The following is a 27,868-nucleotide window of genomic DNA, read 5'->3' on the forward strand; positions in this document are numbered from 1 at the left end:
TCTCATTGAAGGAATTTCAATAAATATAGATGGAATTAAATCACCTGACATTAGAGAGCGAGGAAACTTTAAGATCATTGAATTCTAGCATGAAATAGATGCAGCTGATGCCAAGAATTGGTGGTAACTTGGTTCAGGTGGTTTATGTAACTGCCAGGACTTTCTCCACAAGGCTCCCGACTCCTAGCTGGGATAGCTTAATGAAGGTCTCTCTCTCTCTCTCTCTCTCTCTCTCTCTCTCTCTCTCTCTCTCTCTCCAATGCAAAGTGTGCTTTTACTTTGGGGATCTTGCTTTGGAAAAACCACACCCAGGTAGCAACTATGTTTCACAGTAGCTGTGTGCTGACTACGGCTCAAAGTCAAGGGAGTAGACCTCTTTGGGTCCTGCCTGTTGAAACGGACCACAAGCACAGGAAAGGGGACTGGGGGAAAAGGACCCCTACTCATTCTCCAGATTTCAGCATAAATGTTCTCAGAGGTTTTCCTGACCTCTTCAAGGTCGAGTCTGCCTACTTAAGATCTCCTTCACAGCACTTAGCATGGAGGACTGTAACTATAGATGTTGTTTGTGGAATATCTGGCTATGGTCACCTCACTTGTTACCCTTTAAGTTCCCTGGGGCAAAGATCCACACCAATTTTTTGTTCCTCATTATCTTCCTGGTGTCCTGGCCCCATAATAGGTGCTCAAAGGTACTTGTTGAATGAATGAACAGATGAATGAATAAATAAATGCACGGATGAAGCAGCGGGACAAATCATCTCCCTGAGGTGCGTGGGGGTAGATGCAGTCCCTGATACGGCGTGGTCTGAAGGGACCTCAATAGTCTGTACACGCACACACACCAACTGATCAGAAATCCCCAGCAGGAAAGTCACACATGTATTTGGTGAGGGTTTGGGGGCACCGGAGGGGGGGCGGGGAAGAGACACACAAAAGGTGAGCAAGCAGTTTTCAAAGGATGCTTTCAACTCTCTGGCCGGTCCGTGTGTGTTTTCCTCTACAAAGTGTTTCCAATTACTGTGGCACTCTCGGTATCTGGATCCATCTCCAGTGAATTCCTCTGCAGCTCCTGCCAGACATATGGGATCAATCAGGGCTTCGGCGCTGGTGCGCTTGCTGCGGGAATGTTGACAGCCTGACAGACGCGGGGTTCTGGTGTCATGGAATCTCCGAGACTTTGGCTGGATCCCGGGAGGAGAATGAGAGGGGGAGGAGAGAGATAGAGGCAGAGATAGAGGAAGGAGAGAGGAGAGGGGAGCGGGAAAGACAGAGGAGGAAGAGAGGGAGAAGGAGGGACGCGGGAGATTTTTCTTGACTGCCCCCTTTCCTTCAAACATTTTATAGGCTTCGGGGAGAGAGGGAGGAGGAGAGGGGGAAGAAAAAGGGCGAGAGCGCGAGGGCTAGAGAGCGCGCGCCGTTCCCTGCGAGCCCCCGAGGCGCCGGAGCCCACCCGTAGTCCCCCGGCTGGGATCAGGGGGCGCCGAGGCTCCGGCCGCCGCCCCGCGCCCGCGCCGCGCACGCCCCTCGGCGAGCCGGGCTGCCGAGCGTCTCTCCGCGCCGGGGCCGACGCCCGCGCTCCGGGCCGGCCGCTCCGTCTCCAGCGCAATGTGGCCGCGCCTGGCCTTTTGTTGCTGGGGTCTGGCGCTCGTCTCGGGCTGGGCGACCTTTCAGCAGATGTCCCCGTCGCGCAATTTCAGCTTCCGCCTCTTCCCCGAGGCCGCGCCCGGGGCCCCGGGGCTGCTGCCCGCGCCGCCCGCGCCCGGCGAGGACGCGGCCGAGAGCAAAGTGGAGCGGCTGGGCCAGGCGTTCCGGCGGCGCGTGCGGCGGCTGCGGGAGCTCAGCGAGCGCCTGGAGCTCGTCTTCCTGGTGGACGAGTCGTCCAGCGTGGGCCAAGCCAACTTCCTCAGCGAGCTCAAGTTCGTCCGCAAGCTGCTTTCCGACTTCCCCGTGGTGCCCACGGCCACGCGCGTGGCCATCGTGACCTTCTCGTCCAAGAACAACGTGGTGCCGCGCGTCGATTACATCTCCCACCGCCGCGCGCACCAGCACAAGTGCGCGCTGCTCAGCCGCGAGATCCCGGCCATCACCTACCGTGGCGGCGGCACCTACACCAAGGGCGCCTTCCAGCAAGCCGCGGTAAGGCGCCCGCCCTCCCGGCTCCGGCCCTCGCCCCCGGCCCTGCCCACCCTTTGCTGCCCGCTCCCCTCCAACCCGGGGTTCAGCCTCGGGCGAGCCACAGCCTCCCCAGGTCAAGTTCCCCTACACAAAATCAGAGTCATACCTAGCCTCCCATTGTTGGGGGGGGGGGAGTGGGAGTCCTCGGGGGTCATGGATTTTAACCGCGCAGCGTGATGGCACGGAGTGGTCGTCTTTGAGGGAGTGGTCTTCTTTGAGGGCCTTCTTAGGAAGGGAGCCTTAAGATGCGGTTCGCATTCACACTTGTAAGGACAGACCATATCCGAGCTGAACAGGTGAGTGTGTTTTATGAAGTGTCTCTGAAGGTAAGACGTAGAATAAACGGAATAGTTTCTCAATTCCTTTTTATGTTATTTTATGCTTGTGCTACCCTTGCGTGCCTTTCCTTTTTTTACTCTGAGACCTTTACAGACTTTTTAGCATCTGCAACAGGAAGTCCGTTTTAGATGATGGAGTTTTACACCATTTAACTTTTTCTGATTACCAAGTGATACATATTCAGTTGAAGAAAATTTGGAACATACTGACATGCCTGACACATAATAGCAAGCCAGTGTTTGTGGAATGAATGAAACAGAAAGGAGGAAAAGGGGGGAGAAACTGTAACACCATCACCCTTACAAAACCACTGTTTACGTGTTGTTGGACAGTTGCCCAGTATGCACATTTGTGCACACTTTTCACCCAATTGATGCCTTGCTGTTTTGTAGCCTGCGTTTTTCATGTTATATCAAAATGATCTACTTTAGTATATTATATATCTAATATAGGTATAGATATCAACATTAGTTGTATAATATTCCATTGAATACGTACACCATAATTTACCTGTCACCTATTATTGGACACTTAAGGTTTTTATCAACTAAGTTATGGTAGACACAGATATTTGTGCACCCTTTTAACTACTTTAGGAAGCATTTCTATAGAGGTTCCTGAATTAAAGAACTTGAACATTTGTAAACTTGATACGTATTGTCCGATTCTCCCTTGGAGGGTTGTCTCAATTTACATTCCCACCAGCAGAGTATCACAGCAGTTAGTTCGCCACATGGTCACCAATAACATGTACTATTATTTTATTTTTTTTAATATACAATTTATTGTCAAATTGGTTTCCATACAACACCCAGTGCTCATCCCAACAGGTGCCCTCCTCAATACCCATCAGCCACCCTCCCTTCCCTTCCACCCCCATCAACCCTCAGATTGTTCTCCGTTTTTAAGAGTCTTTTATGGTTTGGCTCCCTCCCTCTCTAACTTTTTAAATATCTTTGCCAATTTCACAGGTGAATAGAGGTATCATTTAAGCAAATTCAGAAACTAAAAAAGTTTTATTGAGGATGAACATGTTCCAGTATGTACTGGGCATTTGTGTTTTTCCTTTGATAATTACCTGGTCATAATTTTTGCCCATTTTGCAATGACAGTACATGTTTAGTTGTGTGTGTGTATGTGTGGTTTTAATGATTTATAGCAGCTCTTTATATAGTAAGAGTGGTGACTCTTTTTTGTCTGTGCTGCAAATGTTTTTCCAGTTCACTGCCTTTTACTTGTCTTTATCGCAGTGTCATTAGATGGATGATTTAACTTTTTATATAATTCAAACCTATCAAACATTGTCCCTAAGATCCTGTATTTGCTTATACTCTTAGAATGGTCTTTTCATTTCCCAAGTTGGAGACATGGTTTTCCATTTAACAGTTTAATCCATCTGGACCTTATTTTAGTGTATGGCATGACAAAGATGTCTAATTTTATTTTTTAGTGAATAGTTAACAAGTTGTCCTCAAATGATTTGCTTAAAAGTCATCCATCCTTTTCAAGTTTAATTGAACATCACTTTTATCATATATTAAATCTTATGGGTATTTATCTTCTCCTGGCTTTCTATTAATTTTTACTATATATTTATTATTTTTTAAACTTTGCAAAGGTGATTTAATTATTATAACTTTACAATATATTTAAATATATGGTAGTGCAAATTCTCCCTTTTTCTTATACTTCTAAAATCAATTTTTATGTATTTATTACTTAATATGAATTTTTAATTCATTTTCACATATTTCAAATGAAAGCACCCAGGATTTCCATTTCAATATGGAAAAATACTAGGTGGCCGGTTAGCTCAGTTGGTTAGAGTGTGGTGCTAATCAATATGGAAAAATACTGAACTAAGTTGTGAATTACTTATATTTTATAATAATAGTCCCCCCAAGTCAAAAATATGGTATGTCCATACATAACCAGTTCTTCTTATATTGTTCAGTAAAGTTGTAGATTTCTAATAAGTCCTACATCTAGTTCCAAATTTAGATCTAAATATATTCTATTCAATATTGCTACCATGAATAACACCTTGTCAAATTAAATTTTAAAGAATTATTCTTGATGTACAGAAACGTTATTGGTTTTCTGAATATATCTTCTGTATCTGGATTCTTGTCGAAGTTTCTTTGATTCATTTTTTTTCTTTTTAAATATATTTTATTTACTGATGATAAATAGTTATTATTATAACCAGAAAATAAAATAATCAGACAAACTTTCTGTAAATACATTGTAACATTATGACACACAGCCTTCTTGGCTTTGCAGTTATCTAGGTAACAGGGATGATTTTGTGCATGTATAAACAGTGTTTGCCCCCAAAAGATCATGTTGTATGTTCCCTTTTGTAACTTGACGTTCTGTTCCACCATATTTTCAGTTTTCTTTCCATAAAAAGAAATATACTTTTGGGGCACACAGGTGGCTCAGTCGGTTAAGCATCTGACTTCAGCTCAGGTCACGATCTCCCAGTTTGTAAGTTCAAGCCCCTCGTCAGGCTCTGTGCTGACAGCTCAGAGCCTGGAGCCTGCTTCGGATTCTGTGTCTCCCTCTCTCTCTGCCCTTTGCCTGCTTGCACTCTCTCTCTCAAAAATACATAAACATTAAAAAATGAAAATAAAAATAAAAAAAGTATTATACTGTATCATTTTCATTGTCGCTTAGTATTCCACTGTAGAACATGCCTTTGTTTTTACCACATAAATACCTATTATTATATATTTAGGCTGTTAAAAAGAACGCTGTGTTACTAAATTTTTGCTCATTTTTTTGAAGTTTACTTATTTTCGACAGAGCATGAGTGCATGAGCAGGGTGAGGGGCAGAGAGAAAGGGAGAGAGAGAATCTCAACCAGGCTCCACTCTTAGCACAGAGCCCAGTGTGGGGCTAGAACTCATAAACTGGGAGATCGTGATCTGAACCGAAATCAAGAGTTGGACACCTAACCGACTAAACTGTTCCGGTGTCCCGAGTGTGCCCATCTCTTAAGGCCTTTGGTACATGTGCCAAGTTTCCCTGCAGAAAATCGGTACCAAATTACACAGCTATGTGCAGTTACCTGGATCGGTACCTAGGATGAAGCCAACATAGGTTAATGTCATTTGAACACGCCCGCCCTCTGCCCCACTTTCTACGTGAAAAATCCCATTTTGACTTGCATTTCCTTATTAGTGAGGCCGAACACTTTGTTCATATACGATTTGCCGTATATAGTTCTTCTTTTTTGAATATCCATTAAAACATTTCGGGACTGTTACCTATTTTTTATTTGAGGATGGTTCTTATCGATTTACAAATGCTCTTTGCGTTGTAATGGTATTAACCCTCCTGCTGCTAAGTATGAGGCAAATAGTTTTTCTCCGTGTTTCACTTGCCTTCTAAATCTGTCACTGAACTTATTTTTCTTTTTATTTGTGCTTTTTTCATTTCCTGTGATGTTTCAAAAGCGTTTGCCTCTAAGAGGTGAAATAACTCCTTAAAGATGCTCTCTTTTTATTGAAGTTGTTTCACCAGTCAGGGTTCAGTTTTGCAGATCCAGTCCTCTGTTGGCCTCCACTCCAAGGACTCATGAGGTCCTAAGGCTGGCCTTATTCCTGATGTCACCACCCACGCCATCAGGGAAGAACCCTGCTGCATCAGGGAAAAACTTGCCATATACCCGTTCCTCTGTTTAGCTTGGCCAGGTTGGCTTGGGGCCCCTGAGTACGTTGATCCAAAGCAGTTATATGGGTAATGAATCGAGTACACACTGCTTGCCTCCAGACCTACTCTGTCTTCAGCTTTTTCCTTCCAAATACTACATCCTGTCTTGGAAAATGAACTTGCCAACAAGGTTCCCAGTGCCTTAATTCAGCCTAGATCCATTTGTAATTAACAAGCAGAGACTTTTCAAAAGTTTTTGTTAACTCAACTTCCCCTTGATTTTATTTTTCTTTTCTCATTTTGATTGGGTTATGACAAGGTACAGGAGAGGGTCAGCTGGTCTCCCTCCCTGTCTAACCTGGAGACTTACATGTCTTTACTGTAACCTTTCCAAATCCCTGTTGAGCATTCTTAGGTGTAATTAAAGTATGCCGTTTGGAGAAAATTGATTAGAAGGTGACTGATGTTTGAAAATGACATTAGTAGAGGTTTGAATATGGATTCATTGCATGGGGATCAGGGAGGCATATTTCATTGGGGAACTAGTTTGAAAATGGTTAGCTCTGTCGTTTGGGTTTGGATATGAAACTTAATACATTTCGTCATGGAAATGAGACAGTTCATCAGATTCCCATGTGTGTGCACAATGGTATTACTGGAACTGATTGTGTTTATGATCTGGGAAATTGAAAATCATAGGGGCAGTTCTGAGGTTGTTAATTACTTTCCCCAGAAAAATTAGTTTTTCAAACGTTTCCACTTGTAACTGAATGTCCACACAATGATACACAGACACAAACACAGGCAGACAAATACACAGACACATAAACGTAGATATAGGATGTGCCTGTAAGCACACAGCTACCCCTCACAATTCACACACCTTACTCCTCCTCTGTAAAAATCTCAAGATACGGAATCTCTTCTGCCAACGCAAAATTTGCTGTTATATTTCAGCACATATGACTTTTTCACTAAACAAAAAGATAACAGTGGGCTTCATTTTTTATTTGGTATCAGAATTGGACAGCTTAATGGAGAGTATATGTGTGGACCCTTATCACACTTTATTTCAAAGAGTAAACCGCAACATAGACCTTTTCTTTTTAGACACCATCTCCCGGCACTCATCAAAGAGTACAGGACTAAAGCAGTGAAATCTGCTTAGCACAGATCCTTCCAGAAGCACAACCAAGAGAGTGGGGGTAAAATTTAGCACCTTGAACTTAATTATGTGAAAACCTTTTACGAAATAAACAGAAATCTCTTCAGATTTTCCTTTTCAAGGAGTGACAATTTCATAATGACTTTTCTTCTTAGTTTTTCTCCCCACCATGTACTTCTTATAAATTGCCTTTCCTAAACTGCATATTTTGGATCAACCCCACTATGACTGCAAAGCTCTCCACCTCTTCAGCATTTCAAGTCATAATAAAATCTCCTCATTCCTACTTCACTTTTGCTAAGTATCTCTTTTTTTTTTATTTTTTTTAACTTTTTTTTTTTTTTGAGGCAGGGAGAGACAGAGCATGAACAGGGGAGGGTCAGAGAGAGGGAGACACAGAATCCGACACAGGCTCCAGGCTCCGAGCGGTCAGCACAGAGCCTGATGCGGGGCTCAAACTCACGGACCGCGAGATCATGACCTGAGCCGAAGTCAGCCGCTTAACCGACTGAGCCACCCAGGTGCCCCGCTAAGTATCTCTTAAACAAATAGCATGAAGCTTCCTTTGAAAAAAAGTTCTGCTCTCCCCATTGTTTCAGAGTTCCAGAAATAGGATCCTTTGGTGGGGAATGTGCTGTCTCACCAAAAATTCCAGCTTGAGATGGCCAGAAGACTGGGAATGGATGGGGGCAGCCCTTCCTAGCTGTAGGTAAAGAGCATCATTGCTATATGCCCACAGTAGTACAATTCACACTGTTACCAGGACACGAATCTGCTTTGTCAGCCTCATGGGAAGAAAGGATCTGCTTTTACGTTTTCTAATAAGATCTGGAGATGTGTGAGATGGCCCTAGATTAAAACCCTGATGAATAAAATTAGGGCCATTTTGTTTTCAGACAATAAGCTGATAACAGCCATTGGGCATTTCCCAGCAGTCTTTCTGGTGGCCCAACTGCTGAAGGAATAAGGAAGGTTTGAATTTTCCTTTCCTTTGGGAAAATGCGGGGGCAGCCATACAATCTGCAGTAGATTCAGCTGTTCCAAACTGAGAGCATGATTTAGATGTCAAGAGTTGCTCACTGATGCAAAAGCTAAGTTCTTTTTCGATCCTGAGAAGATCTATTTCTAAATGTACTTCCGGAAATGTTCTCTCTTTTGTGCTACTTAAACTTTTCAACAGTTCTCCTATTGCCTTGGTCTTCTATAGGAACTTTAGCAGCATGAAAGAATGAATGAATGAATGAATGGATGGATGAATGAATGGAATGAGTCCTCAGTGCATAAAATAGATCCAGACCTCATGTATATTTCCCAGGCAAAGATGGTTCCAGAATTGTTCATTTGAAGAGAGAGAGCAAATAATTCTCAAATATCGATTGCATCCAAAGTTCTTAATTCCCCACTTGCGTATATTTTATTTATCCTTTTGCTTTTCCCAGCATACAGGACACTGTCTTGTTATTATAGGTATGCAATAAGAATGTACACCTCCTGCTTCTGTTAAAGACACTTACCATTATTGGCTGCCAGTATTACGTTATGCTTGGCTGAAATGCATCTTGAGAACTCTTGGTCAAAGGCTTGAATGCCTAGACACAGAGAGAGGTTAGACTGTTCTGTCCTACTTCACTTCTGTGGTCAAAGGATAGGAAAGTCCCTCCCACCCCCTACTCCCTGCCATATCCTCCTGGTACAAATGTGCTAAGAGACGATCTCTCTTAATAGTGGCCATGGGGGCGCCTGAGTGGCTCAGTTGCTAAAGTGTCCGACTTCCATTGAGATCATGATCTGAGGGTTGGTGAGTTGGAACCCTGCATCAGGCTCTGCGCTGACAGTATGGAGCCCACTTCTGATCCTCTGTTCCCCCTGCCCCAATTTGTGCATGCACACACTCTCTCTCTCAAAAATAATTAAACCTTAAAAAATTTAAAAAAAAGTGGCCATGAAATTATTAAATGCATCATTCTTGACCAAATATACCTTTAATATGTAAAGTGATTTATAATTTACAAAGTGCTTTCATATTACGATTTTACAGTCAGTTTTACAGATTTACAGGAACAGCATCAGATTCTAGAAGTCAGGTAACTAAATGCTAATCACAAAGCTAAGTAAACGCCACAGACAGAGTCAATGCAGCCTTCTGACTTGTCATCTTGTCTTTTTCCTTGTGTCCCCTGCCATTTCCCACATTTTACTGTGTTACTGCCATGTCCTGAGTTATATCAAAAGCTAGGGAGAAGTGGAAGATTCCACTTCTGAAGCTGAAGTGTTACATAAGATATAAAGCCAAACATGTTAACCCAGAAGACATAAACCATGGCTTTCAGGCCTTTTCATTCTGCGGGTGCATTTCAGTTGGAGATATGTGTATATGTTCATGCTTGTGTTCAAATATCCATTTCTCTCTATATATAGTATACATACAATACATTTTCTAACTTTAGCAGAAATTTTAAAATCAGAAAATAGCATTTTGTAAAAAATCTGACTTTCTGGCCTCCCTTTAACAAATTGTAGTATGTAGCAATTCTGGGTGTGATCTGTCTCAATTCATCAGAGACCTGGCACAGGGAATTTCATTTCATGGTCCTTGATTGCTCTTCCATGGTCTAACATAGACTAATCCTTGGCAGAGCCTGAAATGGCCTAGTCCCTTCTAATTTATCTTCTGAGCTTCCTTTTTTAACCCGTGAATTAGCTAGGAGTAGGTTTAGCTGGATGTAATTGAAAAATCTCCAGTACCACTAGCTTAAACCCAATAAACATTTATTTCTCTCTCGAATTGTTTTAAGTAGAAAATTCTAGTATGGCAAGTCTGTGATGTCTTCTGGGATCTGGAGTCTTTCCTTTGGGCTCTCTGCTCTGTCATCTTCAGGGCACCTCAGTGGTCCAAGATGGATGCTGGAGCACTTACTAAGACATCAGGGGCTTACTCCAGACTCCAGGAAGGAGGACAGAGCAAAGAGAGTTACACCATTCTTTAAGGAGACTCTGAGAATGCGCACAACACTTCCTCGTAGGTCTCATTTGGAACAACTCGGGTTCATATCCATCCTTGGGGAGGGAGGAGAGAGTGGATGCTGAGGAAGTTATAAGCAGTCTTTGCCACACCAGTGTGTCAGGGAGAGCTTGTGTCTAACTGGGGAAATTTTGGAAATCCCACTTCATTTCTTCCTTAGTGGCACTGGCCTGATTCAGCTCAAGATGGGAGAGTCAGGCCTCGCCTAACTTATTCCTTGTACTAGATTCCACTTCTTTTAGTAAAAACTATCAATGTTCCAGAGCAATCCATTTAAATTTTGGCATCGAAAGCTACTTATGTAATTTTCCCGGGAGCCAGAAGCTTCTAAATAATATGGCATTAACTCCCAAATAAAATACTGCACTGAAAGTGATGGGGGAAAATACACACAATAAAGTAAAATTAATATTTTAATTTTAATATTTTGTCATTAATTAAGTAAACCCAAATGAATACTTCTCAGGAAAGCATGGTACTTCTTTGGCTTTTCTTAGAGTAAGCTGTCAGGTTAAGAGAATTTTACATTAAAAGGAATGTCCTGTTCTGTATTGTGGCTGCCTTTCCCATAGATTTTTTGAGACTGTTCTCTAAAGCTCCCCAGACCATATGAAAAGTGGGTTTCTGGCATAGACTCTGCTTATATCCAGTAACCTGCTATGATTTGGAGGCCAAATGTGGGTAGGAAAAACTCTGTGAGAGTTGACGATGTATGTTCAATGTTGCTACAGCTCTTCACATGAGATGAGCCATAGTGCAAATGAAATCTGCAACACATTAGTAGGTAATTTTCTTATCAATATTCGTAAAAAGATTTTTATAGCATGTATCTCCTTTGTTATCAGTCCTTCTCATGAGGTCATTCAAGCAGTTCCTATTTTATTTTGTAGTGTTAAACAGTAAGGCGTTTTCAAATTCAGAGCATATAGTTCTTTCGTAGACGGAGTAAACTTGAAAGCTATAAACGTGAGGACAGGTTCTCATTACTGTATATGTCGAAATAGTGATAGTTACCTTGTTTCACGAGAATAGATGTAATTCAAAACTAAGGGGGAAATAACTTCCCACAATATTGATAGAAACATTTTAAAGAAAGTTCTTAGCAGGAGCTATTACATGATTGAATCATTTGCTAAGTAAGGTTACTTAGTAAACTTAGTCATTTAATTAGTAAAGTCCAAGTTGGATGTTTTTTCCAGTTGTAAGTTGTTGCTAGAGCATATAAAATATACTTTGCGATACGTGCATTTGATGCACTATTTTCTTAATTCCTGCTGAACCATTCCTGATAACCTTCATTATTTTAATGTCCATCCTGTAGCACCTGGTTATAGGACGTACTAGCTGCCGATGCAAAATGTAGTTTTTATTTTTTACTTTCAAATATGATATTTCAAATGCATATACATTTATGTGGTTAAAATACATATGCTTCATTTTCTCAGGTATGAACTCTTTCAAATTTTCACTAGTTCCTCTAGTTCCACAAACTCAGCGTGCATCAATGCTTCCTTATACGTATTAGAGTAAGGGTCTCTTCCCTCAGCCAAGGAAGACCTTCCACCAAGTATTTGCCCTTCTTTCTTACATCTTCAAGATCTTCCTCCCAATGGAGAGCATTCACAATACATCTGTGTGTTTACAACATGGTAGCATGTTTCCAGAGCAGTAGGATAAATTGTCAGTATGTTTACAGGTCTTCAAAGTAAATATCTTAAAACTAAGTAATTACCAGTCAAGGAGTTTCTTAGAAAATAATAACCCAAGACATAGTGAAAGATTCCTCTAAAAGGATATTCATCCCAGCATTACTTGGAATAGGGAAAATTTAGAAACAGTTTGGCTGTGGTTTGGGAAGGCTCAGTAAATTATACCTTTCTTCACCTCTCTTGAGTTCCAAATCAATTGCATTACAATGCAACGGAAAAGGCAGGTGGAGAATCAAACATGTCCTTGTCTCCTGCTAACGGAGAATGTGGCTTAGGTGCACAGCTTTCTAATACTGAATCTTGCAATTAGATTGACTTGCCTCCCCAGGAAAGACAGTTCTGGGCACATGGGAGCTTGCCCCTGTAAAACCTAGCTGTTTCCTGGAAGCCAGAGGCCAAAGAGAAGGGGGCAGAGAGGGGCTGGGGAAACCCTCTTCCTCAGGAGAAGAGTGAGAAGTGGTGTGGGGGGGGGGGGGGCGGGGCAGAGGGTAACTGTAATGGCTGCCACCCCACACAGAAACTGGAGGCAGCAACCACCAAGTTCCCACAACTCAAGACAATTTAATCAAATATCCTATCCACAGTGAAATGTCTCATAGTCAATAAAATCACATTTTTGAAAACTACCTAATGATGTAATACATTGGCCAAATAGCATATTAAATGAGCTGGAACTCTGTGTGTGTATTTGGCATCAGTATATAGAACTGCATTTATAACATAGAAAAAAAAACTGGGAAGAAAAATTTTTAAATGTTAACAGTAGTTATCTATAGGAATTATATTATTTCTACTGCCTTTGAAAAAGTAGTTACAATGAACATGTATTATATAACAGGAAGTGAAATCTCAATGTCTACCTGGGCACAGGTGATTGAAGACGTACCTTGGGGGCATTGGAGGCATAGCCTGAAGGGATCGGTCTCAAGTATGAAAGTCCTTTTATGGCTCAGCTTTTCTCTTAAATATTCAGGAGAATATGGTGTTCTATCCCGCAGCATAGCTCTGCCTTATGAAATGAAAGGCGCTTTAGCCAATTATCAAGAAACTAAAATGGTATAATTCTAGTCTTATTTTCGCCTGATGCCAAGTACTGTAGCACTGAGTCTGTTAGGACTGGAGAATCATACTGGGTTGAAAGCACTGACCCTTCAGGCGCTGTCACCCCACCCCAGCTGTCCTTCTCCTCCCTCCTGGTGCCACACTGGCTCTTGAGAACCCAGATTCCCACACACAGATGACAGTGGTTTTTTCACTGCTTGGCAAGCTGCTTTCAGTTATTCGCTGAGGAGATGAGCCCGGACAGCTGGCCATGAGGTGACACAGCGCAGGGGGTTGAGGCTGCGGATGGTGGAAATAACTGCCTCCATCACCTCTCTGAGAGGTCGGGAGAATGTGGCCTTCCTCTGTCTTGTCACACACCAGGAGGGACGCCGTGCCCACTGCTCTGTCAGCATCTCTCATCCTTACTGGTAATGCTCATCAAAGAACATTCTCAGGGAAGAAAGCCTGTAACCCTCTAATGTTATCACATGTAAATGAAATGGTTGCCTCAAAGGACCCGTTTCCCACAATTCATTCTCTTTCCGTAGCTCTCATGCTTCATTTTTTATTGTGAGTTTTTTTTTTTTTTTTTTTTTTTTTTTTTTTTTTTTTTTTTTTTGTGCTGTGCAGTAAAAGACCGTCTGTGTGCCTGCTGTTGTTGATGGAGAACATTCAGGCACATTCAGAGGTGTTGTTTGATAGTGTATTTTGATCCTGGCATTTCTTTCAACTTGGCTTACATATTTTGACCTACGCCAGTTGAATCATCTCTGCAAGTAAAGCCTCATGATTTTAACCCTGTTTTATAGGCTTCACCTTTCCAATTGAACCTGAAATTCACTCTGAAAGAAGCGAAGCAATTTTTATGTTTTTCACATTACTCTTTCTAGCCAAGATTGCTCTTTTTTTAGTCACAATTTCCTTCAAAATATGTGTGCTTGGCTTTTAAATGGCGCTTCAAAAGTCATCATTTGAGACCGTTGTTGTTGGACTTTTCTATCAATAAAGATACCAAAGTTTAGGCTTTGTGCATCTGGTCAGTAGTAAAAATCTGTGTTTTAAATGCTCATCTGCAACAGGATGTTATGTGGGACTCTCTGTTGCCCCAGATTTTGCACCAGGACCCACGGCTTAAACAAAAGAACACTGAGCATTCCACATTTTAGAGCCACCAATAACCGAAAGTGATTTATTCGTTCAGAGTTCACAGACTGTGCAGCACGGACCCTATAAACTCAATCCCCCTCACCTCCTGCCCAGCATCCGACTCTAGTCTGTACCACTGGACAGAGAATTTGGGAGCAAGAGATAAACAGTGAAATAGAGCAGCCATTGGGACCCTGGGGGTGAGCAGCGTCCGTACTGAAAGCAGATCTCTTCTGTCCTTTGTGCAGTTCTTTCCTTTCCAGCAACTTAGCAAAGAAGAGACCGGCATTCTATATACTGGCTGGAAATGTCCTTGGGCAGAAGCTTTCATTTGTCCCCGTGCCTGTGTAATGGAGAAGAAGCAAGCCAGAGACAACGGCCAATGTCTCAGTTTTGGGTTTGCCAGAAGCAGAACCTGAGATGAGGATTCGAGTGCCAGTTGTTTGTTTGGGAGGTGATCCTAACTAAACACTGAGGACATGAGACAGGGAAGGGCACCAACAGCAGAAAAGCTAATAGTGGTTAACTGTACCAGGGGTGGGGGGCACTGTAGAGTTCAGGCTTTAGAATGACCACACCTGAGAGGGATCTGTGGCATTTATAGACCTAGTCTCATCTGTCGCTGTCGAGATTTGCTCTCTGGAGGGCGTCAATTCTCTGTCACTGTCACCTCCCCTGTGAGTGGGCAGAGTGGTCTCCAGGCACCAAAACAAGCCCTCAGATGAAGAGATACAGATGCTGGCAGTTGGAAGTCTGAGATATGGGAACAGGGAGGGGTGGACAAGGTCCGCTGTTGCAGGCAGAAAGGGGGCTCAGAGGAACGGCCTGCCCTAGTAGCACTTTGTAAAGCCAAGAGGTGTGACTTTTCCACGGGTGAAGGACATCCACAGAAAGTATCTGGAATTGAATCACTTGGTTGCCCATGAAGCAAGACATCTCCAGTAGTAAGTTGTGGAGTGCTCTCCTGGGAGCTGGATCTGAGTAAAGGTGCGGAAGTCTCCAAAGCACAGAGCGTCTGGTGGTCCACAAACCCAGAAAGCGCCAACACCTTTTTCTTGATTTCTTTTTGCATTTTGCTCTTTTGAGATTTCCATTTTCTCCTACACCTTCAAGGCGTAAGATCCATTATCAGAATTTACTAGGCAGAGATTGATGAAGTCCCAGCAACAGAGAACCTCGCAGGGATTTGCAGAGTAATCTTCATTCACTCATTTGCCATGTTCCCAAAATGTGGAGAAACCCTGTAAGGACGTATCTGATTAAGGAAATTACAGGGAACTGTGGCAAATGGCACTTGTCGTGTGATGCCTGTCTCCCCTCTACTTGTGGAGGACAAAAATTACATCTTACATGATTTTCATCTATGCTCCAGGACCTGGCAAACGACATTCATTATAACCCTGGCGTTCCAGAAAAGACATACCTTCGTCTGTTTAGCATTTTAAATTTTAGTATATCAAGGGTAGTACTGTGCTCTGATTTCAAACTAAAATGAGGATAGTTAGGACATCTTCTCAGAGGACCATTTAGGGGATGCTTGACTTTTGAAATGATGGATTATAACAATCTTAGCAAATTTACCCTTCAGACCACTTTCCCAAGGGAGCAACATAAACTGTTGAATAGAATCTCAGGCAAGTGTGAATCCCTACCTCCCCGCCCGCACACCCACACTAAATCTGATCAAGGGGGGCAAACCCCACAGCACCTCTGCGGAGAACTCCATGCCGTGAGTTCAGAAGGGGAATCTGCAGGCCTCTGCGTTGTGAATTCACATCCTCCCTCCGTGTCTATGTCCACACTGCCCTTTACCAACCTTGCAGTATCATCCTCAGTAACTGCAAAAGTCAGGTTATTATTTTTTTCTGGTCTTCTGCCCAAAGCATTATCACCTTCTTCTTGGCTCAGGTAGGGTTGGTCTTTGGTTACAGAATAATAATTCTCCTAAATCCCCTGACCCACTTTGTCAGCTCCTACAAATACAATTACTTGTTTTCATTCACAGCTTTGGACAAAATGTTGGTTCCATTGTATGGTTTATCTGCTTGACAGACATCCCGGCAATGTGCTAGCAGTTTCTTTTACTCATCATGATAATGGTGATGAGTAATCAATCCGTGCTTATCAGGTACCATGCTAAGTACTTTCCCTGTATGAATTCAGTAAATCCTCACAACAGAAAAATCTCCCCCTGTAGGCTAGTATTATTATTCCCTAAGTACAGATGAGGAAACTGAGGCACAGAGAATGTAAGTAACTTGACCAAAGTTATACTGCTAGTAAGTCCAGGTATTAGAATACACATCTGGGCAGTCGGAGCCAAGGTCTAAGTTCTTTGATCTGCTCTACAGTTTTTTTAGATTCTATATTGTTTATTTCTGCTCTGATCTTTATTATTTCTCTTCTTCTGCTGGGTTTAGGCTGCCTTTGCTCTTCTGCTTCTATTTCCTTTAGGTGTGCTGTTAGATTTTGTATTTGGGATTTTTCTTGTTTCTTGAGATAGGCCTGGATTGCAATGTATTTTCCTCTCAGGACTGCCTTCGCTGCGTCCCAAAGCGTTTGGATTGTTGTATTTTCATTTTCGTTTGTTTCCATATATTTTTTAATTTCTTCTCTAATTGCCTGGTTGACCCACTCATTCTTTAGTAGGGTGTTCTTTAACCTCCATGCTTTTGGAGGTTTTCCAACCAAGGTCTAAGTTCTTAACCACCATGTAGTAGTACCCTGTGCTGTACTGTCAGAAGATCTAGTAGGTACAAGGCCCCCGGATACATACTTATCGTTGAAGTTCATTGCGAAGACACGAGGCAGGGAGGGCAGCCATGACGGGCCCTAGGTATATGGGTGACGGAGCAGAAGGCCACAAGGAGCAGATGCAGGACCAAGAGGAGTGAGCATTTGGAGACTGTCATTTGAATGGATGCTCTCTCACTATCTGGTAGTCCCAAGTGATCACCTTGACCCCCCACCCCTCTGACCCCCGTTCAGCCCAGGGAATTGCCTCTCATGTGCCATTTGTATACAGTATACTTTGATTGGCTAGCACCTCCCGTTTTGTGTGCCTTAACTGATGTGTCTACCAACCATTGCAGAGACCAAGGAAGTGAAATATCATCTTCTATTTGCAACACATCTGTGTCTGTCCTCTTCATTTATCTAGTTTCCTGAATGAATTCTTAGGTTTCTGTAATCCATGGTCATGATGTACTCAACCTCACACTCTCCACTAAACTAAAAATATGACTCAAAGAGAATTCATGTTTCCAATCCTAGGTGCATCTAGTCCCTTTCTCAAATTACCATACAGCCTAAACTTAAGTTTATAAATGTTTATGCCAAACCTCCATATAAAATTTGGTCTTCCAACTAAATTCCGTATGTCCCAATCTGGGATACACAGTGTTCCCCCCTGCATCATAATATTCCTTGTTTGTTTGTGTGTTTGTTTGTTTGTTGTTTGTTTCCATACGCCATCCCGTTTCACAAAAGAAAAAAAAATCTCCCTTATGACTCTTCTAGTAGTTTCTTCAGTTAAAAAGAATGCTCACTTTAGCAATCAGCTCCATGATCATCAGTGTTTAGAAAAATCTTTTTTCAAACCCTTTAGGTAATGAACTAGACTTACTTATGTATCCAGTGCATATTTAGGGAAAACTGTCACTGTTGTAAGTGTAAGCATGTGATTAAATGATAAGAGTTGGCTAAAATTAAATTATAAGAGTTGGTGCCTGGTTGGCTCAGTTGGTTAAGCGTCCACCTTCAGCTCAGGTCACGATCTCACAGTTCATGAGTTTGAGCCCTGCATTGGGCTCTGTGCTGACAGCTCAGAGCCTAGAGACTGCTTCAGATTCTGTGTCTCCCTCTCTCTTTCTGCCCCTCCCCTGCTCGGTCTCAAAAACATTAAAAAAAGAAGTTGGCTAATCCACCAGAGTATATTTTTCTCAAAGTAATTTTAAAAGGCAACATCTTTTGGGGCACCTGGGTGGCTCAGCAGGTTAATTGTCTGACTCTTGATTTCAGCTCAGGTCATAATCTCACGGTTCCTGAGATTGAGCCCCATGTCAGGCTCTGTGCCAACAGCACAAAACCTGCTTGGGATTCTCTCTCTCCCTCTCAATCTGTCCTCATGCCCCTCAGAATAAATAAATAAACTTTAAAAAGTAAAAGTCAACACCTTTGAACACTTACATATGTAAATATTACTTTGAGTCATTGATTATTTAAGTATATAGATACAATGAATCTTTTAATTTATGCAACCTTAAATTATTTGGGTTTAACTTCAGGTTTTCTTAAGCTATGAAACACAGAATCTTTTGCCCTAGAATGGTAATTGATGCGGTCATTTATATAAACTAAAACGCAAAACAAACAAAAAAAAAGAAAAATGAAACAACATGTCATTTATTTGGAATGCTAATAAATATCCCAATTAAAAGTGTTTTTTTGATAAATTTTGGATAACGGTAACAAATGAAATACACAGTAGGTTCATGAACTTGAAGTTTCCCCTCAGCCTCTGCTCCCTGTGAATTCCCACGTGTCAGTACATTTGATTTGAAGCATATCTGGCTTTTTGAAAAGTAAGGTTGTTCCTGAAGCCCAAGTGTTTGCCACATAATGGTTAGATTCTCTGTGTCTTTTATATATTCTAAGCTCCTAATAAATTTTTCCCTCATAGTTACTATTAATATACCTAGTAAGACAGTGTTTCTTTGCTGACAGCTTTGAATCCTAAAGAAGATTTTTCTCCTTTCTGAGGAAAATGTTTACAGTTGACTTCTCCCAAATCTCTACATTATTTCCTGGCATTTTGTGCTTTTCTAGAAAGAGAATTTGCGCTGATACGCTTTTGCAACTATTTTTCTACTGGATAAATCCAAGCATAGGATTCAATTCTTTCTTCTCCTTGAAGCTCATTTCTTCTGTAGTCCCTGTCCATCAGGAACCATTTTCACTGAGAACCACACGCATCGTCAGTCCTTTGCCCAGCCTAGAGAGGCAATCCTTTTCTGTTTGGGTTGGGGGGGGGGGGGGTGTGCAATCTAGAGGTTGAGATGGATCATTTATATTTTTTCTCCTAGGAATTTGGAAGAGGAGACAAAGAGCTCTGAGAGCATAGTTTTTTTTGTTTGTTTGTTTGTTTTTTGCCAGTAGGTAGGGAATATAAAGTTAAGACTGTGCACAGAGAACCAGAGGAATGCCATCAGTGTAAGGAGTCAGTGAGGATGTGTTGACAGAAACTGAGACAAGACACAGCATGGCCGCAGAAGCAAACAGGCAAACAAATGGAAGGCTGAAGGGAGTAGCCACTGGTTCCTGTAGCTTGGTTGGTCCTCTTGAGGCCCAGTTCTTCTCCCTGCTCTTGGGTTTGGAGGGATAGTCCTCTCTGTTTCCAATAAATTCCCATTTTGTTGAAGCTAATAAAGCAGATATCCAATTTTTACTGACAACCAAGTGTGGTTAAGACATCCTTCCCTAAATTTTTATCTTGAAACTGTGCAAATACCTGTTTTTAAAATTTAAATTAGGGGCGCCTGGGTGACTCAGTCAGTTGAGTGTCTGACTTTGGCTCAGGTCATGATCTCACGGTTTGTGAGTCTGAGCTCCTCTTCAGGCTCTGTGCTGACAGCTCAGAGCCTGGAGCCTGCTTGGGATCTGTGTCTCCCAGTCTCTCTCTGCTCCTCCCCCGCTCGCACTCTATCTCTCTTTCAAAAATAAATAAACATTTAAAAAATTTTAAATTTAAATTCAAGTTAGTTAACGTATAGTGTAGTATTGGTCTCAGGAGTAGAACCCAGTGACTCATCCCAACAAGAGCCCTCCTTAATGCCCATCCCTCATTTAGCCCATCCCCCCACCCACCCCCCCCACCAGCAACCCTCAGTTTGTTCTCTGTATTTAAGAGTTTCTTACGTTTTGTCTCCCTTTCTGTTTTTATCTTGTTTTTCCTTCCTTTCCCCTATGTTCATTTGTTTTGTTTCTTAAGTTCCACGTATGAGTGAAATCATATGATACTTGTCTTTCTCTGAGTGACTTATTTCATTTAGCATAATGCACTCTAGTTCCAGCCATGTTGTTGCAAGGGCAAGATTTCATTTTTTCTTGATCACCGAGTAATACCTTTAATTCAAGGGTAACCATTCAAAGTCATTTAGCCCTCTTTCATTTTTATTTGGATTCTGATGACTTGACTTTTCTTCATTTTCTTTATTCCTTGTGTGTCTATAGAATGGATAGTGGATGGAATTCAGCATTTTTGGAAATCTGTTTGGGCTTTTGCCTATTTATTCTGTTGTTTTTTATAGTCTGGATTGGGTCTTCTACTCATCAACTCCTGTGCACACCATTTCCCAATGTGATGTACTGTCCCTATGGGTCCATTTGAAAATGATTTGTGTCCATGTTTAATAACAAAAACATGTATGTGGGTGGAAAAATTCTATGACCATAAATCTGAGATTAAGTTCTTTTTGACCCTCTGGCTCTTCTGTGATTTGGCTAGACTGTAACAAATAGCCTAAATGTTATTTGAGCCAAGATTTTCTTTTCATGCTATAATTTCAGTCTGTGAAGCCTGAGTAAATACTTAAATGAGACATATTAAATACCTAAATATGATTTATTTGGTTTTGTAATATAAATAGGAAAACTCAGTTACTGCAGGATACTCTTGCCAGGTATACTTTTGTCATTGTTTTAGTTTGGGCTTGTTTTTAGTTAATGGTTCTATTGTATCATCAAATAGTACAATTAAAAACCCTAGCACAGTGCCTCATATATAATAGAGGCTCTGCACGGATTTGGTGAAATAAGTTTAAGCGTAATCTTTATAAGAGTTTTCATGTCACAATTAACAGAAAAGGATTTACTGTAACAGTAGCGTTTGGCTTAGAACTTACTCATTTATTCTGCGTGTTAAACGTGTAGCTAGTGAAAATTAAGGCATTTGTTTATTGATTTTTTTTTTCATCTCCTGGTTGCATAGCCCTTTTTTGATCATCAACAGAGTGGAAATGTAAGAATCAGTCTTTGCCATAGAGAATCTTGCAGTTAGCTTAAGGATGTAGCCAGACAAGTTACCTATAATTTTGATGGGGTTAGTGTAATGGCGTGCTGTGGGATTGTTGAATTGACTTAATATTTTCTGTACAGCAGAAGACTTGGGGAAAGTTTCAAAGAGAAGGTGAACTTCGATCTGGATTTTGAAGGATTGATGAAGATATAGACATATTAGGAGATGAGAAAGATTTGTTAAAAACTTCAGGTAGAGCAAACATAAGGAAAGAATGGTATGTTCCAAAACCTTCAAATAGACCTGTGTGGTGAGGACATAATATAAGAGGTAGGTTGGGGAAGTAGGCTGGAGATGGGGTGCGACAAGGGATGTGGCTGGAAGTATTATTTAGGGCTGAATTGTCTAAGGACATGTAAAGAAATTTAAACTTCAGAGACAGGGAAAATAATGGAAGCCTTAAAACATGATTCGATCAATATTTTAGAATGATAGCCTTGATGGTAGGTCAGAAGATGAACTTGAAAGGAGCAATTTCAGCAAGAGATGCTGAAAACACCTCTTGCTTTTCAATAATCCAGACAGAAGTACCTGAACCAAGGCTAGGGCAATAGGATTTCAAGGTCGGGAGATATTTCAGAGGTGAAAGGTATAGGTCTAGATGGATTACTAAAGGTGATAGATCAGAAAGGAGGCATCATAATTGCTCTTGGATACAGACTTGTATAGTTTCTGGTGCCATGTTTATGGGATAGTTTATGGTGCCACGTTTCATGTATCTTGAAAACAGGAGAAAGGAGCCTTTACTTTTGCACGGAGAGGATAGGTTGAGTTTGGGAGTACTATAAAACATTCAGGCAGAGGTGTCCACTGGGCCAATGGAACCTCCCTTTGAGAGTTAAAGAGTTCAATTTGACATAGATTTATTTAGGAGTCATTATCTATAGGTGAGATTCAAAGTTCTGAGTTCACATGACATTCCCCAGGGAAAGACTAGAGAAGAAAAAGTAAAAATTTAGAAATGATATAACACTACAGAATAGGAGTCAGTAAAACTTCCTAAATATACTGCCAGAGACAGTCAACATTTGGATGTCTATACTTTCAAACATACTAATACATACATGCCCATACATGTAGTACATGTACACATACATGCACAGGTAATGTAATAAAATCCTTGTATGTGGTTGCCTAGTTTTAAAATTTGTTATTACACAACAGTAGCATTGTAAGGATCATTCATGATTGCCCTGTAATTTATTTAACCTGTACCTATTGGAATTTTATACTCTTTCTATTTCTTTATATTGCAAATTATTTTGGGATACACATCCTTTGCAATCAATTTTTCTGTGTATCCATGCTTATTTCTTAAGGCACCCCTACAATTTTATAATTAAAAACATCTTTGGCTAGGGGAGCCTGGGTGGCTCAGTCAGGTAAGCATCTGACTTCGGCTCAGGTCATGATCTTGTGGTTTGTGAGTGTGAGTCCCTGTTGGGCTCTGTGCTGACAGCTCGGAGCCTGGAGCATGCTTCAGATTCTGTCTCTGTCTCCTCTCTGCACCCCCACCCACTTGCACACACACACTGTCTCTCTCTCTCAAATATAAATAAACATTAAAAAACATTACGGAAGATTTCAATGGGCCTGCTCTTGGCTTTTTGTAACTTTTCCTCCTGGGATGAGGTTATGTCTATCTTGACCTGCACTATCCAGTAGAACCCCTCTCTACCTGGCTTCTTTGAAAGGCTTCTGCTAAATAAAATAAAGATAGAATGTAAGATACAGATAAAGCACAAGAATTCACTACACAGAGCAGAACCAAATCCTAGAAAGCATTTGTTCCATGAACTTGAGTAAATAAAACACTAAAATAAGATGAGAAATGAGGGAATAGACAACAGACTGAAATGAAAACAAAAGTGGCCGAGAAGCTGCAAGGAACAAAGAGAGAATGTGCAAGAGGAAGAAATATCGTCACAAGAAAAATAAAATGCGAGGCCAGCATCAGTTCTTAGTCAGAAATGCAAAGGAGGAGACACGATCGTGCATCCGGCACAAAACGTGATAGGGAAGAAAAACTTCAGACATTTCCACCAAATTCAGAAGGGCAAGAAGATGAGATAAAAGTGGGGGGAAAAAAAACCAGGATACAATCTATGAAGTCCAGAAAATGACGAGCCAACAGACGATAACCTCTTTCCCCAGAGATGTTATTCAAAGATGCAGAACAGTAAGCATTCCTTGAACTGAAGAATATTTGAGTCTTCAGATTAAAAATATGAAGTACCTAACAGATGAAGCTTGGTGAAATATTAGATTGTGAAGGATGAGGACAGTGTTATAAGTAGCTTCCAGTGTCTTGTTTGTCCTTAATGTTTCCTAACGAGGAAAAAAAATACATGTGCAAAACCAGTTGAAACACTGACAGTATTTACTAACTTCCTGCTCGCTGACTGAGAGCGGTCCCGAGAGAGCCACGCCAGGCATGGATTCCAGTCCACGTCTTTCAGGAGTGACTTCTGAGCTTCTCTCGTTGATCTCCGCAGTTAGGTTGGGCCACAACCGCAGGGCTGTGCGACAGTTGGTATTCTACCGACATGTATTTTAATTAATGGAGGCCAAGGGCAAGTATTGTCGCCACGTCAGATTTGTTGTGACTTCTCCTTTTCTTTCAAGAGTATCTTTCCAAACAGTTCCCTTGTGGCCCGCCTTAGGGGGTAGGGGTGGCGTTGCAGTCTTGTGTAATGGTGATGAATCTCGGGTGTTAGAACAATGTTACACAACCCTGCATTTTTATCATTTTAATGACTTTTGCTGGACAAGGGGAGCTTCCTTCCCTGCCAGATATTTATACAAGCTAATCAGAGGCTTGATACAATACAGATGGTGATAACCTTTGGCTGTACAAAGCCCATGTCGAGTTTTTCTTTGGCAGCAAAGGGCTTGCCTCATTCCGTATTCTGGAGCAAAAAAAAAAAAAAAAAAAAAAATTCTATTTCTTAAATGCCTTATAAAGGATAGCAGATGATGTAAACGATTTCAGGAACACCAGAAGGAGAATCGAGTGCTAGGCCTCTACGACATTCCACAAACATTACCAAAGATCTATTTATTTCTTAGATCTGTGGGATGAAAATGTTTTTATTGAATTATGTTTTTATTCAAGTATGATGGAGCAGAAAGATTGGGGGAAGGGGACAAAATATTTTCAGTAAATCATCCACTCCTCCTCTGTCTTTTAAAGTGCATTCCAAACCCAGATCTTGTGTAATTCTTTGCTTGGACTAGTAGTCCTGCTCTTCTCCTGACTGTTTTAAGCTTAATATATTGTCCTGCCAACAGATATAATGGTTCCTGTAAATACTTCCCAGTTCCCTGCAAGAAGAGAAGAAAAATAGAATTACAGCTTAATGTGTCTTGCACGTAATGAATCGTACTGCAAGAAATGTCTGCTAAATCCCTAAATCCTAACCTGAATGTTAAGGAATATTACCGATATGAGCTAAAATTAATATTACAAAATAGTATTTGTTTATGTCAGAAGGACAGTAAAGGCACAAAAAGAAACTTTATCTTTTTTGTACAGAACTCTGCAAAATGAAGTACGCGAGGGCACACAGACATTCTATACATTCCTACTGCTCCCTCAAGACCAGCTCATTCAAGTAACTGTGTTCGGGGCATCCTTCCGTCTATTCACCCATGCATTCTTGGATCCATTCATTGAGTAGATATTTATGAACCCATACTCTGTGCCAGACACTGTCAAGAATACCAGACCGAAAAAGACAATTTACTTGTTTTCTCTCTTCTTTCTGCACCAGTTCTCACTTCCTTAGGGTCTTGCTTCCGGTTTGCTCCATGGTCTCCTAAAAGAGAGAGTAATGGAAATGAGCAAAAGCTTAGCAGAGTGTCTGCGGAGGTTAGGTTATGATTTCAGAGGGGAACAACTCAGAAAGAGAGAGTTTATCACGTGGTTAAGAGCAAGGCCAGTGTAAGCACAAGTTGCCACGTCTTAGAGTGCTGGAAGTAGGAGTTACCCTTTGAGTCCTGATGTCTATTTTTAAAGACAAATAAAATAATATCTCATTTCATGCCACCTGTAACAAATCATTGGATTTCCCCCCAGAGGTGGTACTGAATGAAAAAAGTGCCCCTGTGTGTGTGTGTGTGTGTGTGTGTGTGTGTGTGTGTGTGTATTTCAGTCCATTCCAATTATTGTTTATATCGATAGGGCTTTTCACCTGGGGTGTGTACTAACTGAAAATATAAATGTTTATACACATTTAAAGGTAAATGTTTATGATAAAATGTAAATATATATGATGCATTTAAATTCATTTCAGTTATTACTTTTACTGGTACTCAAATTGCCCTTTGGCCAGAAGGAGCTTCTTTAGGCTGGTTTAATTCTTTTTGTCTTTAGTAGTAGTAGGCTTTTGAGAGAAGGGGGTGACATGTTTGAATCCTTCTTCTCAAATTGCTGCCTTTCCAGATGTTTCCAAAGTCATTTTTAATTTGTCTTTTAAAAAAAAAAAAGATTTTATTTTTAAGTAATCTCTACACCCAACGTGGGACTCGAACTCACAATTCCAAGATCAAGAGTCACATGCTCCACCAGCTGAGCCATACAGGCGCCCTTAACTTGATTGTCTTTAAATTCAGGTTTAACAGCTTTATCTTTAGCTCACAAACAGGAATCAAATTTGCTAAGAGTTATTAGAATCAATAGCTATGAATTATATACTGATGAAGACATGGATCTTATTAGCTGAGAGAGTCTGGAGCTTAGAGCTGAAGTCTGCCCCTTGAAGTGAATTGAGGCAGTGAATGAGTGAGTTTTTAATCATATCATCCCCTTTGAACTTTACAAAACATAGGGTATAATTGTTGCTCTTCCTCACTACCTCCAGACTGTACTTGAATTATTGCCTAATAGACATTGAGGTCTTCTTTCTAAGAGCTTGCCAGAAAATACACCCTGGTACTTCTTTTCCTTTCCTACCCATTTCTGGTAAAAAGCAATAACAGTAAATTTAATTATAATGCCAGAGTGACCACTGGATTCCTTGTGCTTTTACAAATTGATGTTATAGTGCATCAGTGGCAATAAATAGATGCCTTTTTAAAAAAAATTTTTTTTAATTAAAAACAATTTTTTTAAATATTTATTTTTGAGAGAGAGAGAGACAGAGTGTGAGCAGGGGAGGGGCAGAGAGAGAGGGAGTCACAGAATCCAAAGCAGGCTCCAGGCTCAAAGCTTTCAGCACAGAGCCAGATGCAGGGCTCAAACTCACAAACTGCGAGATCATGACCTGAGCCAAAGTCGGACGCTTAACCAACTGAGCCACCCAGGTGCCCCTAGATGCCTTTTTTTAAATGTTTGTTTATTTTTGAGAGAGAGAGAGAGAGGAGGGAAGGGGCAGAGAGAGGGAGACACAGAACCTAAGGCAGACTTAAAGCTCTGAGCTGTCAGCACAGAGCCCAGTGCAGGGCTTGAACTCATGAACCGTGAGATCATGACCTGAGCCAAAGTTGGATGCCAAACCGACTGAGCCCCATTAGATGCCTCTTTTGAAAAAAGGTTTCATTTTTTTCTCTTCTTTCTGTAGAGGAAGGATAGCATAATAACATTATAAAGCATAACTCACTTGCCCTAAAATAATAAAGCCCAAGTGTTAGATTGAATAAATTAGTATTTTCTCATAAAGATAGGACACCACCAAAACCAGCTGATTTTGTGCTAATACTGGGTGGTCCCGAAAAGATGAAGGATTGAATCAGTTCTACAGCTTTGGAGGAGCAGTGGAAAAACAAACATGGGAAGTAGATTGGCCATTGTTAACTCTGGAAGAGACATTTTCTATTAAATTTGCATCTAATCAGGCTTTTGATATATGATCACGAGGGGGTTCAGCTAAGTGGATAGATGGGCAGCTAGCTGGATGTACTTGATGTACTTGGAAATAGATATGTAGGACTCAGATTTGGTTCCTGTTTTGAGAGCCTGGAAATCCATAAGAATTCCACAAATATTTGTTGATGATAATGCTGCTGCTGCTGCTGTTAATGATATCTTTTAAGTGCTTTTAAGGTTTTTGTGGGTCTGTGCGGAGACCGTGGTAGGCCCTAGTCTGCCTGTTTCTGTCTTACTCTCATTGATCAGTGTTTGTCCTCACTCTTGCGACATGCTGATGATCCTCACAAATACTGTTTTACGTAAGAAAGGAAGCATGTAGTAGGCCAACACCATACAAACTCACGCTAACTTTGTTTCATTACAGCAAATTCTTCGTCACTCTAGAGAAAACTCAACAAAAGTTATATTCCTCATTACTGATGGATATTCCAATGGGGGAGATCCCAGGCCAATTGCAGCATCTCTGCGAGATTTTGGAGTGGAGATCTTCACTTTTGGCATATGGCAAGGGAACATTCGAGAACTGAATGACATGGCTTCCACCCCAAAGGAGGAGCACTGCTACCTGCTGCACAGTTTTGAAGAATTTGAGGCTTTAGCTCGCCGGGCATTGCATGAAGGTAATGGAAACCCAGTGGCATAACATGATGCAATTAAAGGGGGG

At 41.3% G+C, this 27,868-nt stretch overlaps 1 protein-coding gene across 3 annotated transcripts in view; it reads left to right on the forward strand.

Annotated features, from left to right (window-relative positions):
• The first annotated feature begins 1,078 nt into the window (after nt 1–1,078).
• SVEP1 (sushi, von Willebrand factor type A, EGF and pentraxin domain containing 1) overlaps nt 1,079–27,868 on the forward strand; it is a 197,112-nt gene continuing 170,322 nt past the window's right edge. The window contains exons 1-2 of one of the 3 annotated variants that reach the window (XM_027034812.2): nt 1,079–2,139; nt 27,569–27,824. In XM_027034812.2, coding sequence (XP_026890613.1) covers nt 1,609–2,139; nt 27,569–27,824 — 787 coding nt within the window. In that variant the 5' untranslated portion in view covers nt 1,079–1,608. Of the gene's footprint in view, nt 2,140–2,408; nt 2,475–27,568; nt 27,825–27,868 lie in introns of those variants that run through there. The other 2 variants (XM_027034811.2, XM_053204811.1) reach the window with 2 other exon arrangements.

The sequence above is a fragment of the Acinonyx jubatus genome, chromosome D4 (genome assembly GCF_027475565.1).
Source record: "Acinonyx jubatus isolate Ajub_Pintada_27869175 chromosome D4, VMU_Ajub_asm_v1.0, whole genome shotgun sequence".
In the NCBI taxonomy this organism is placed as follows: Eukaryota; Metazoa; Chordata; class Mammalia; order Carnivora; family Felidae; genus Acinonyx; species Acinonyx jubatus.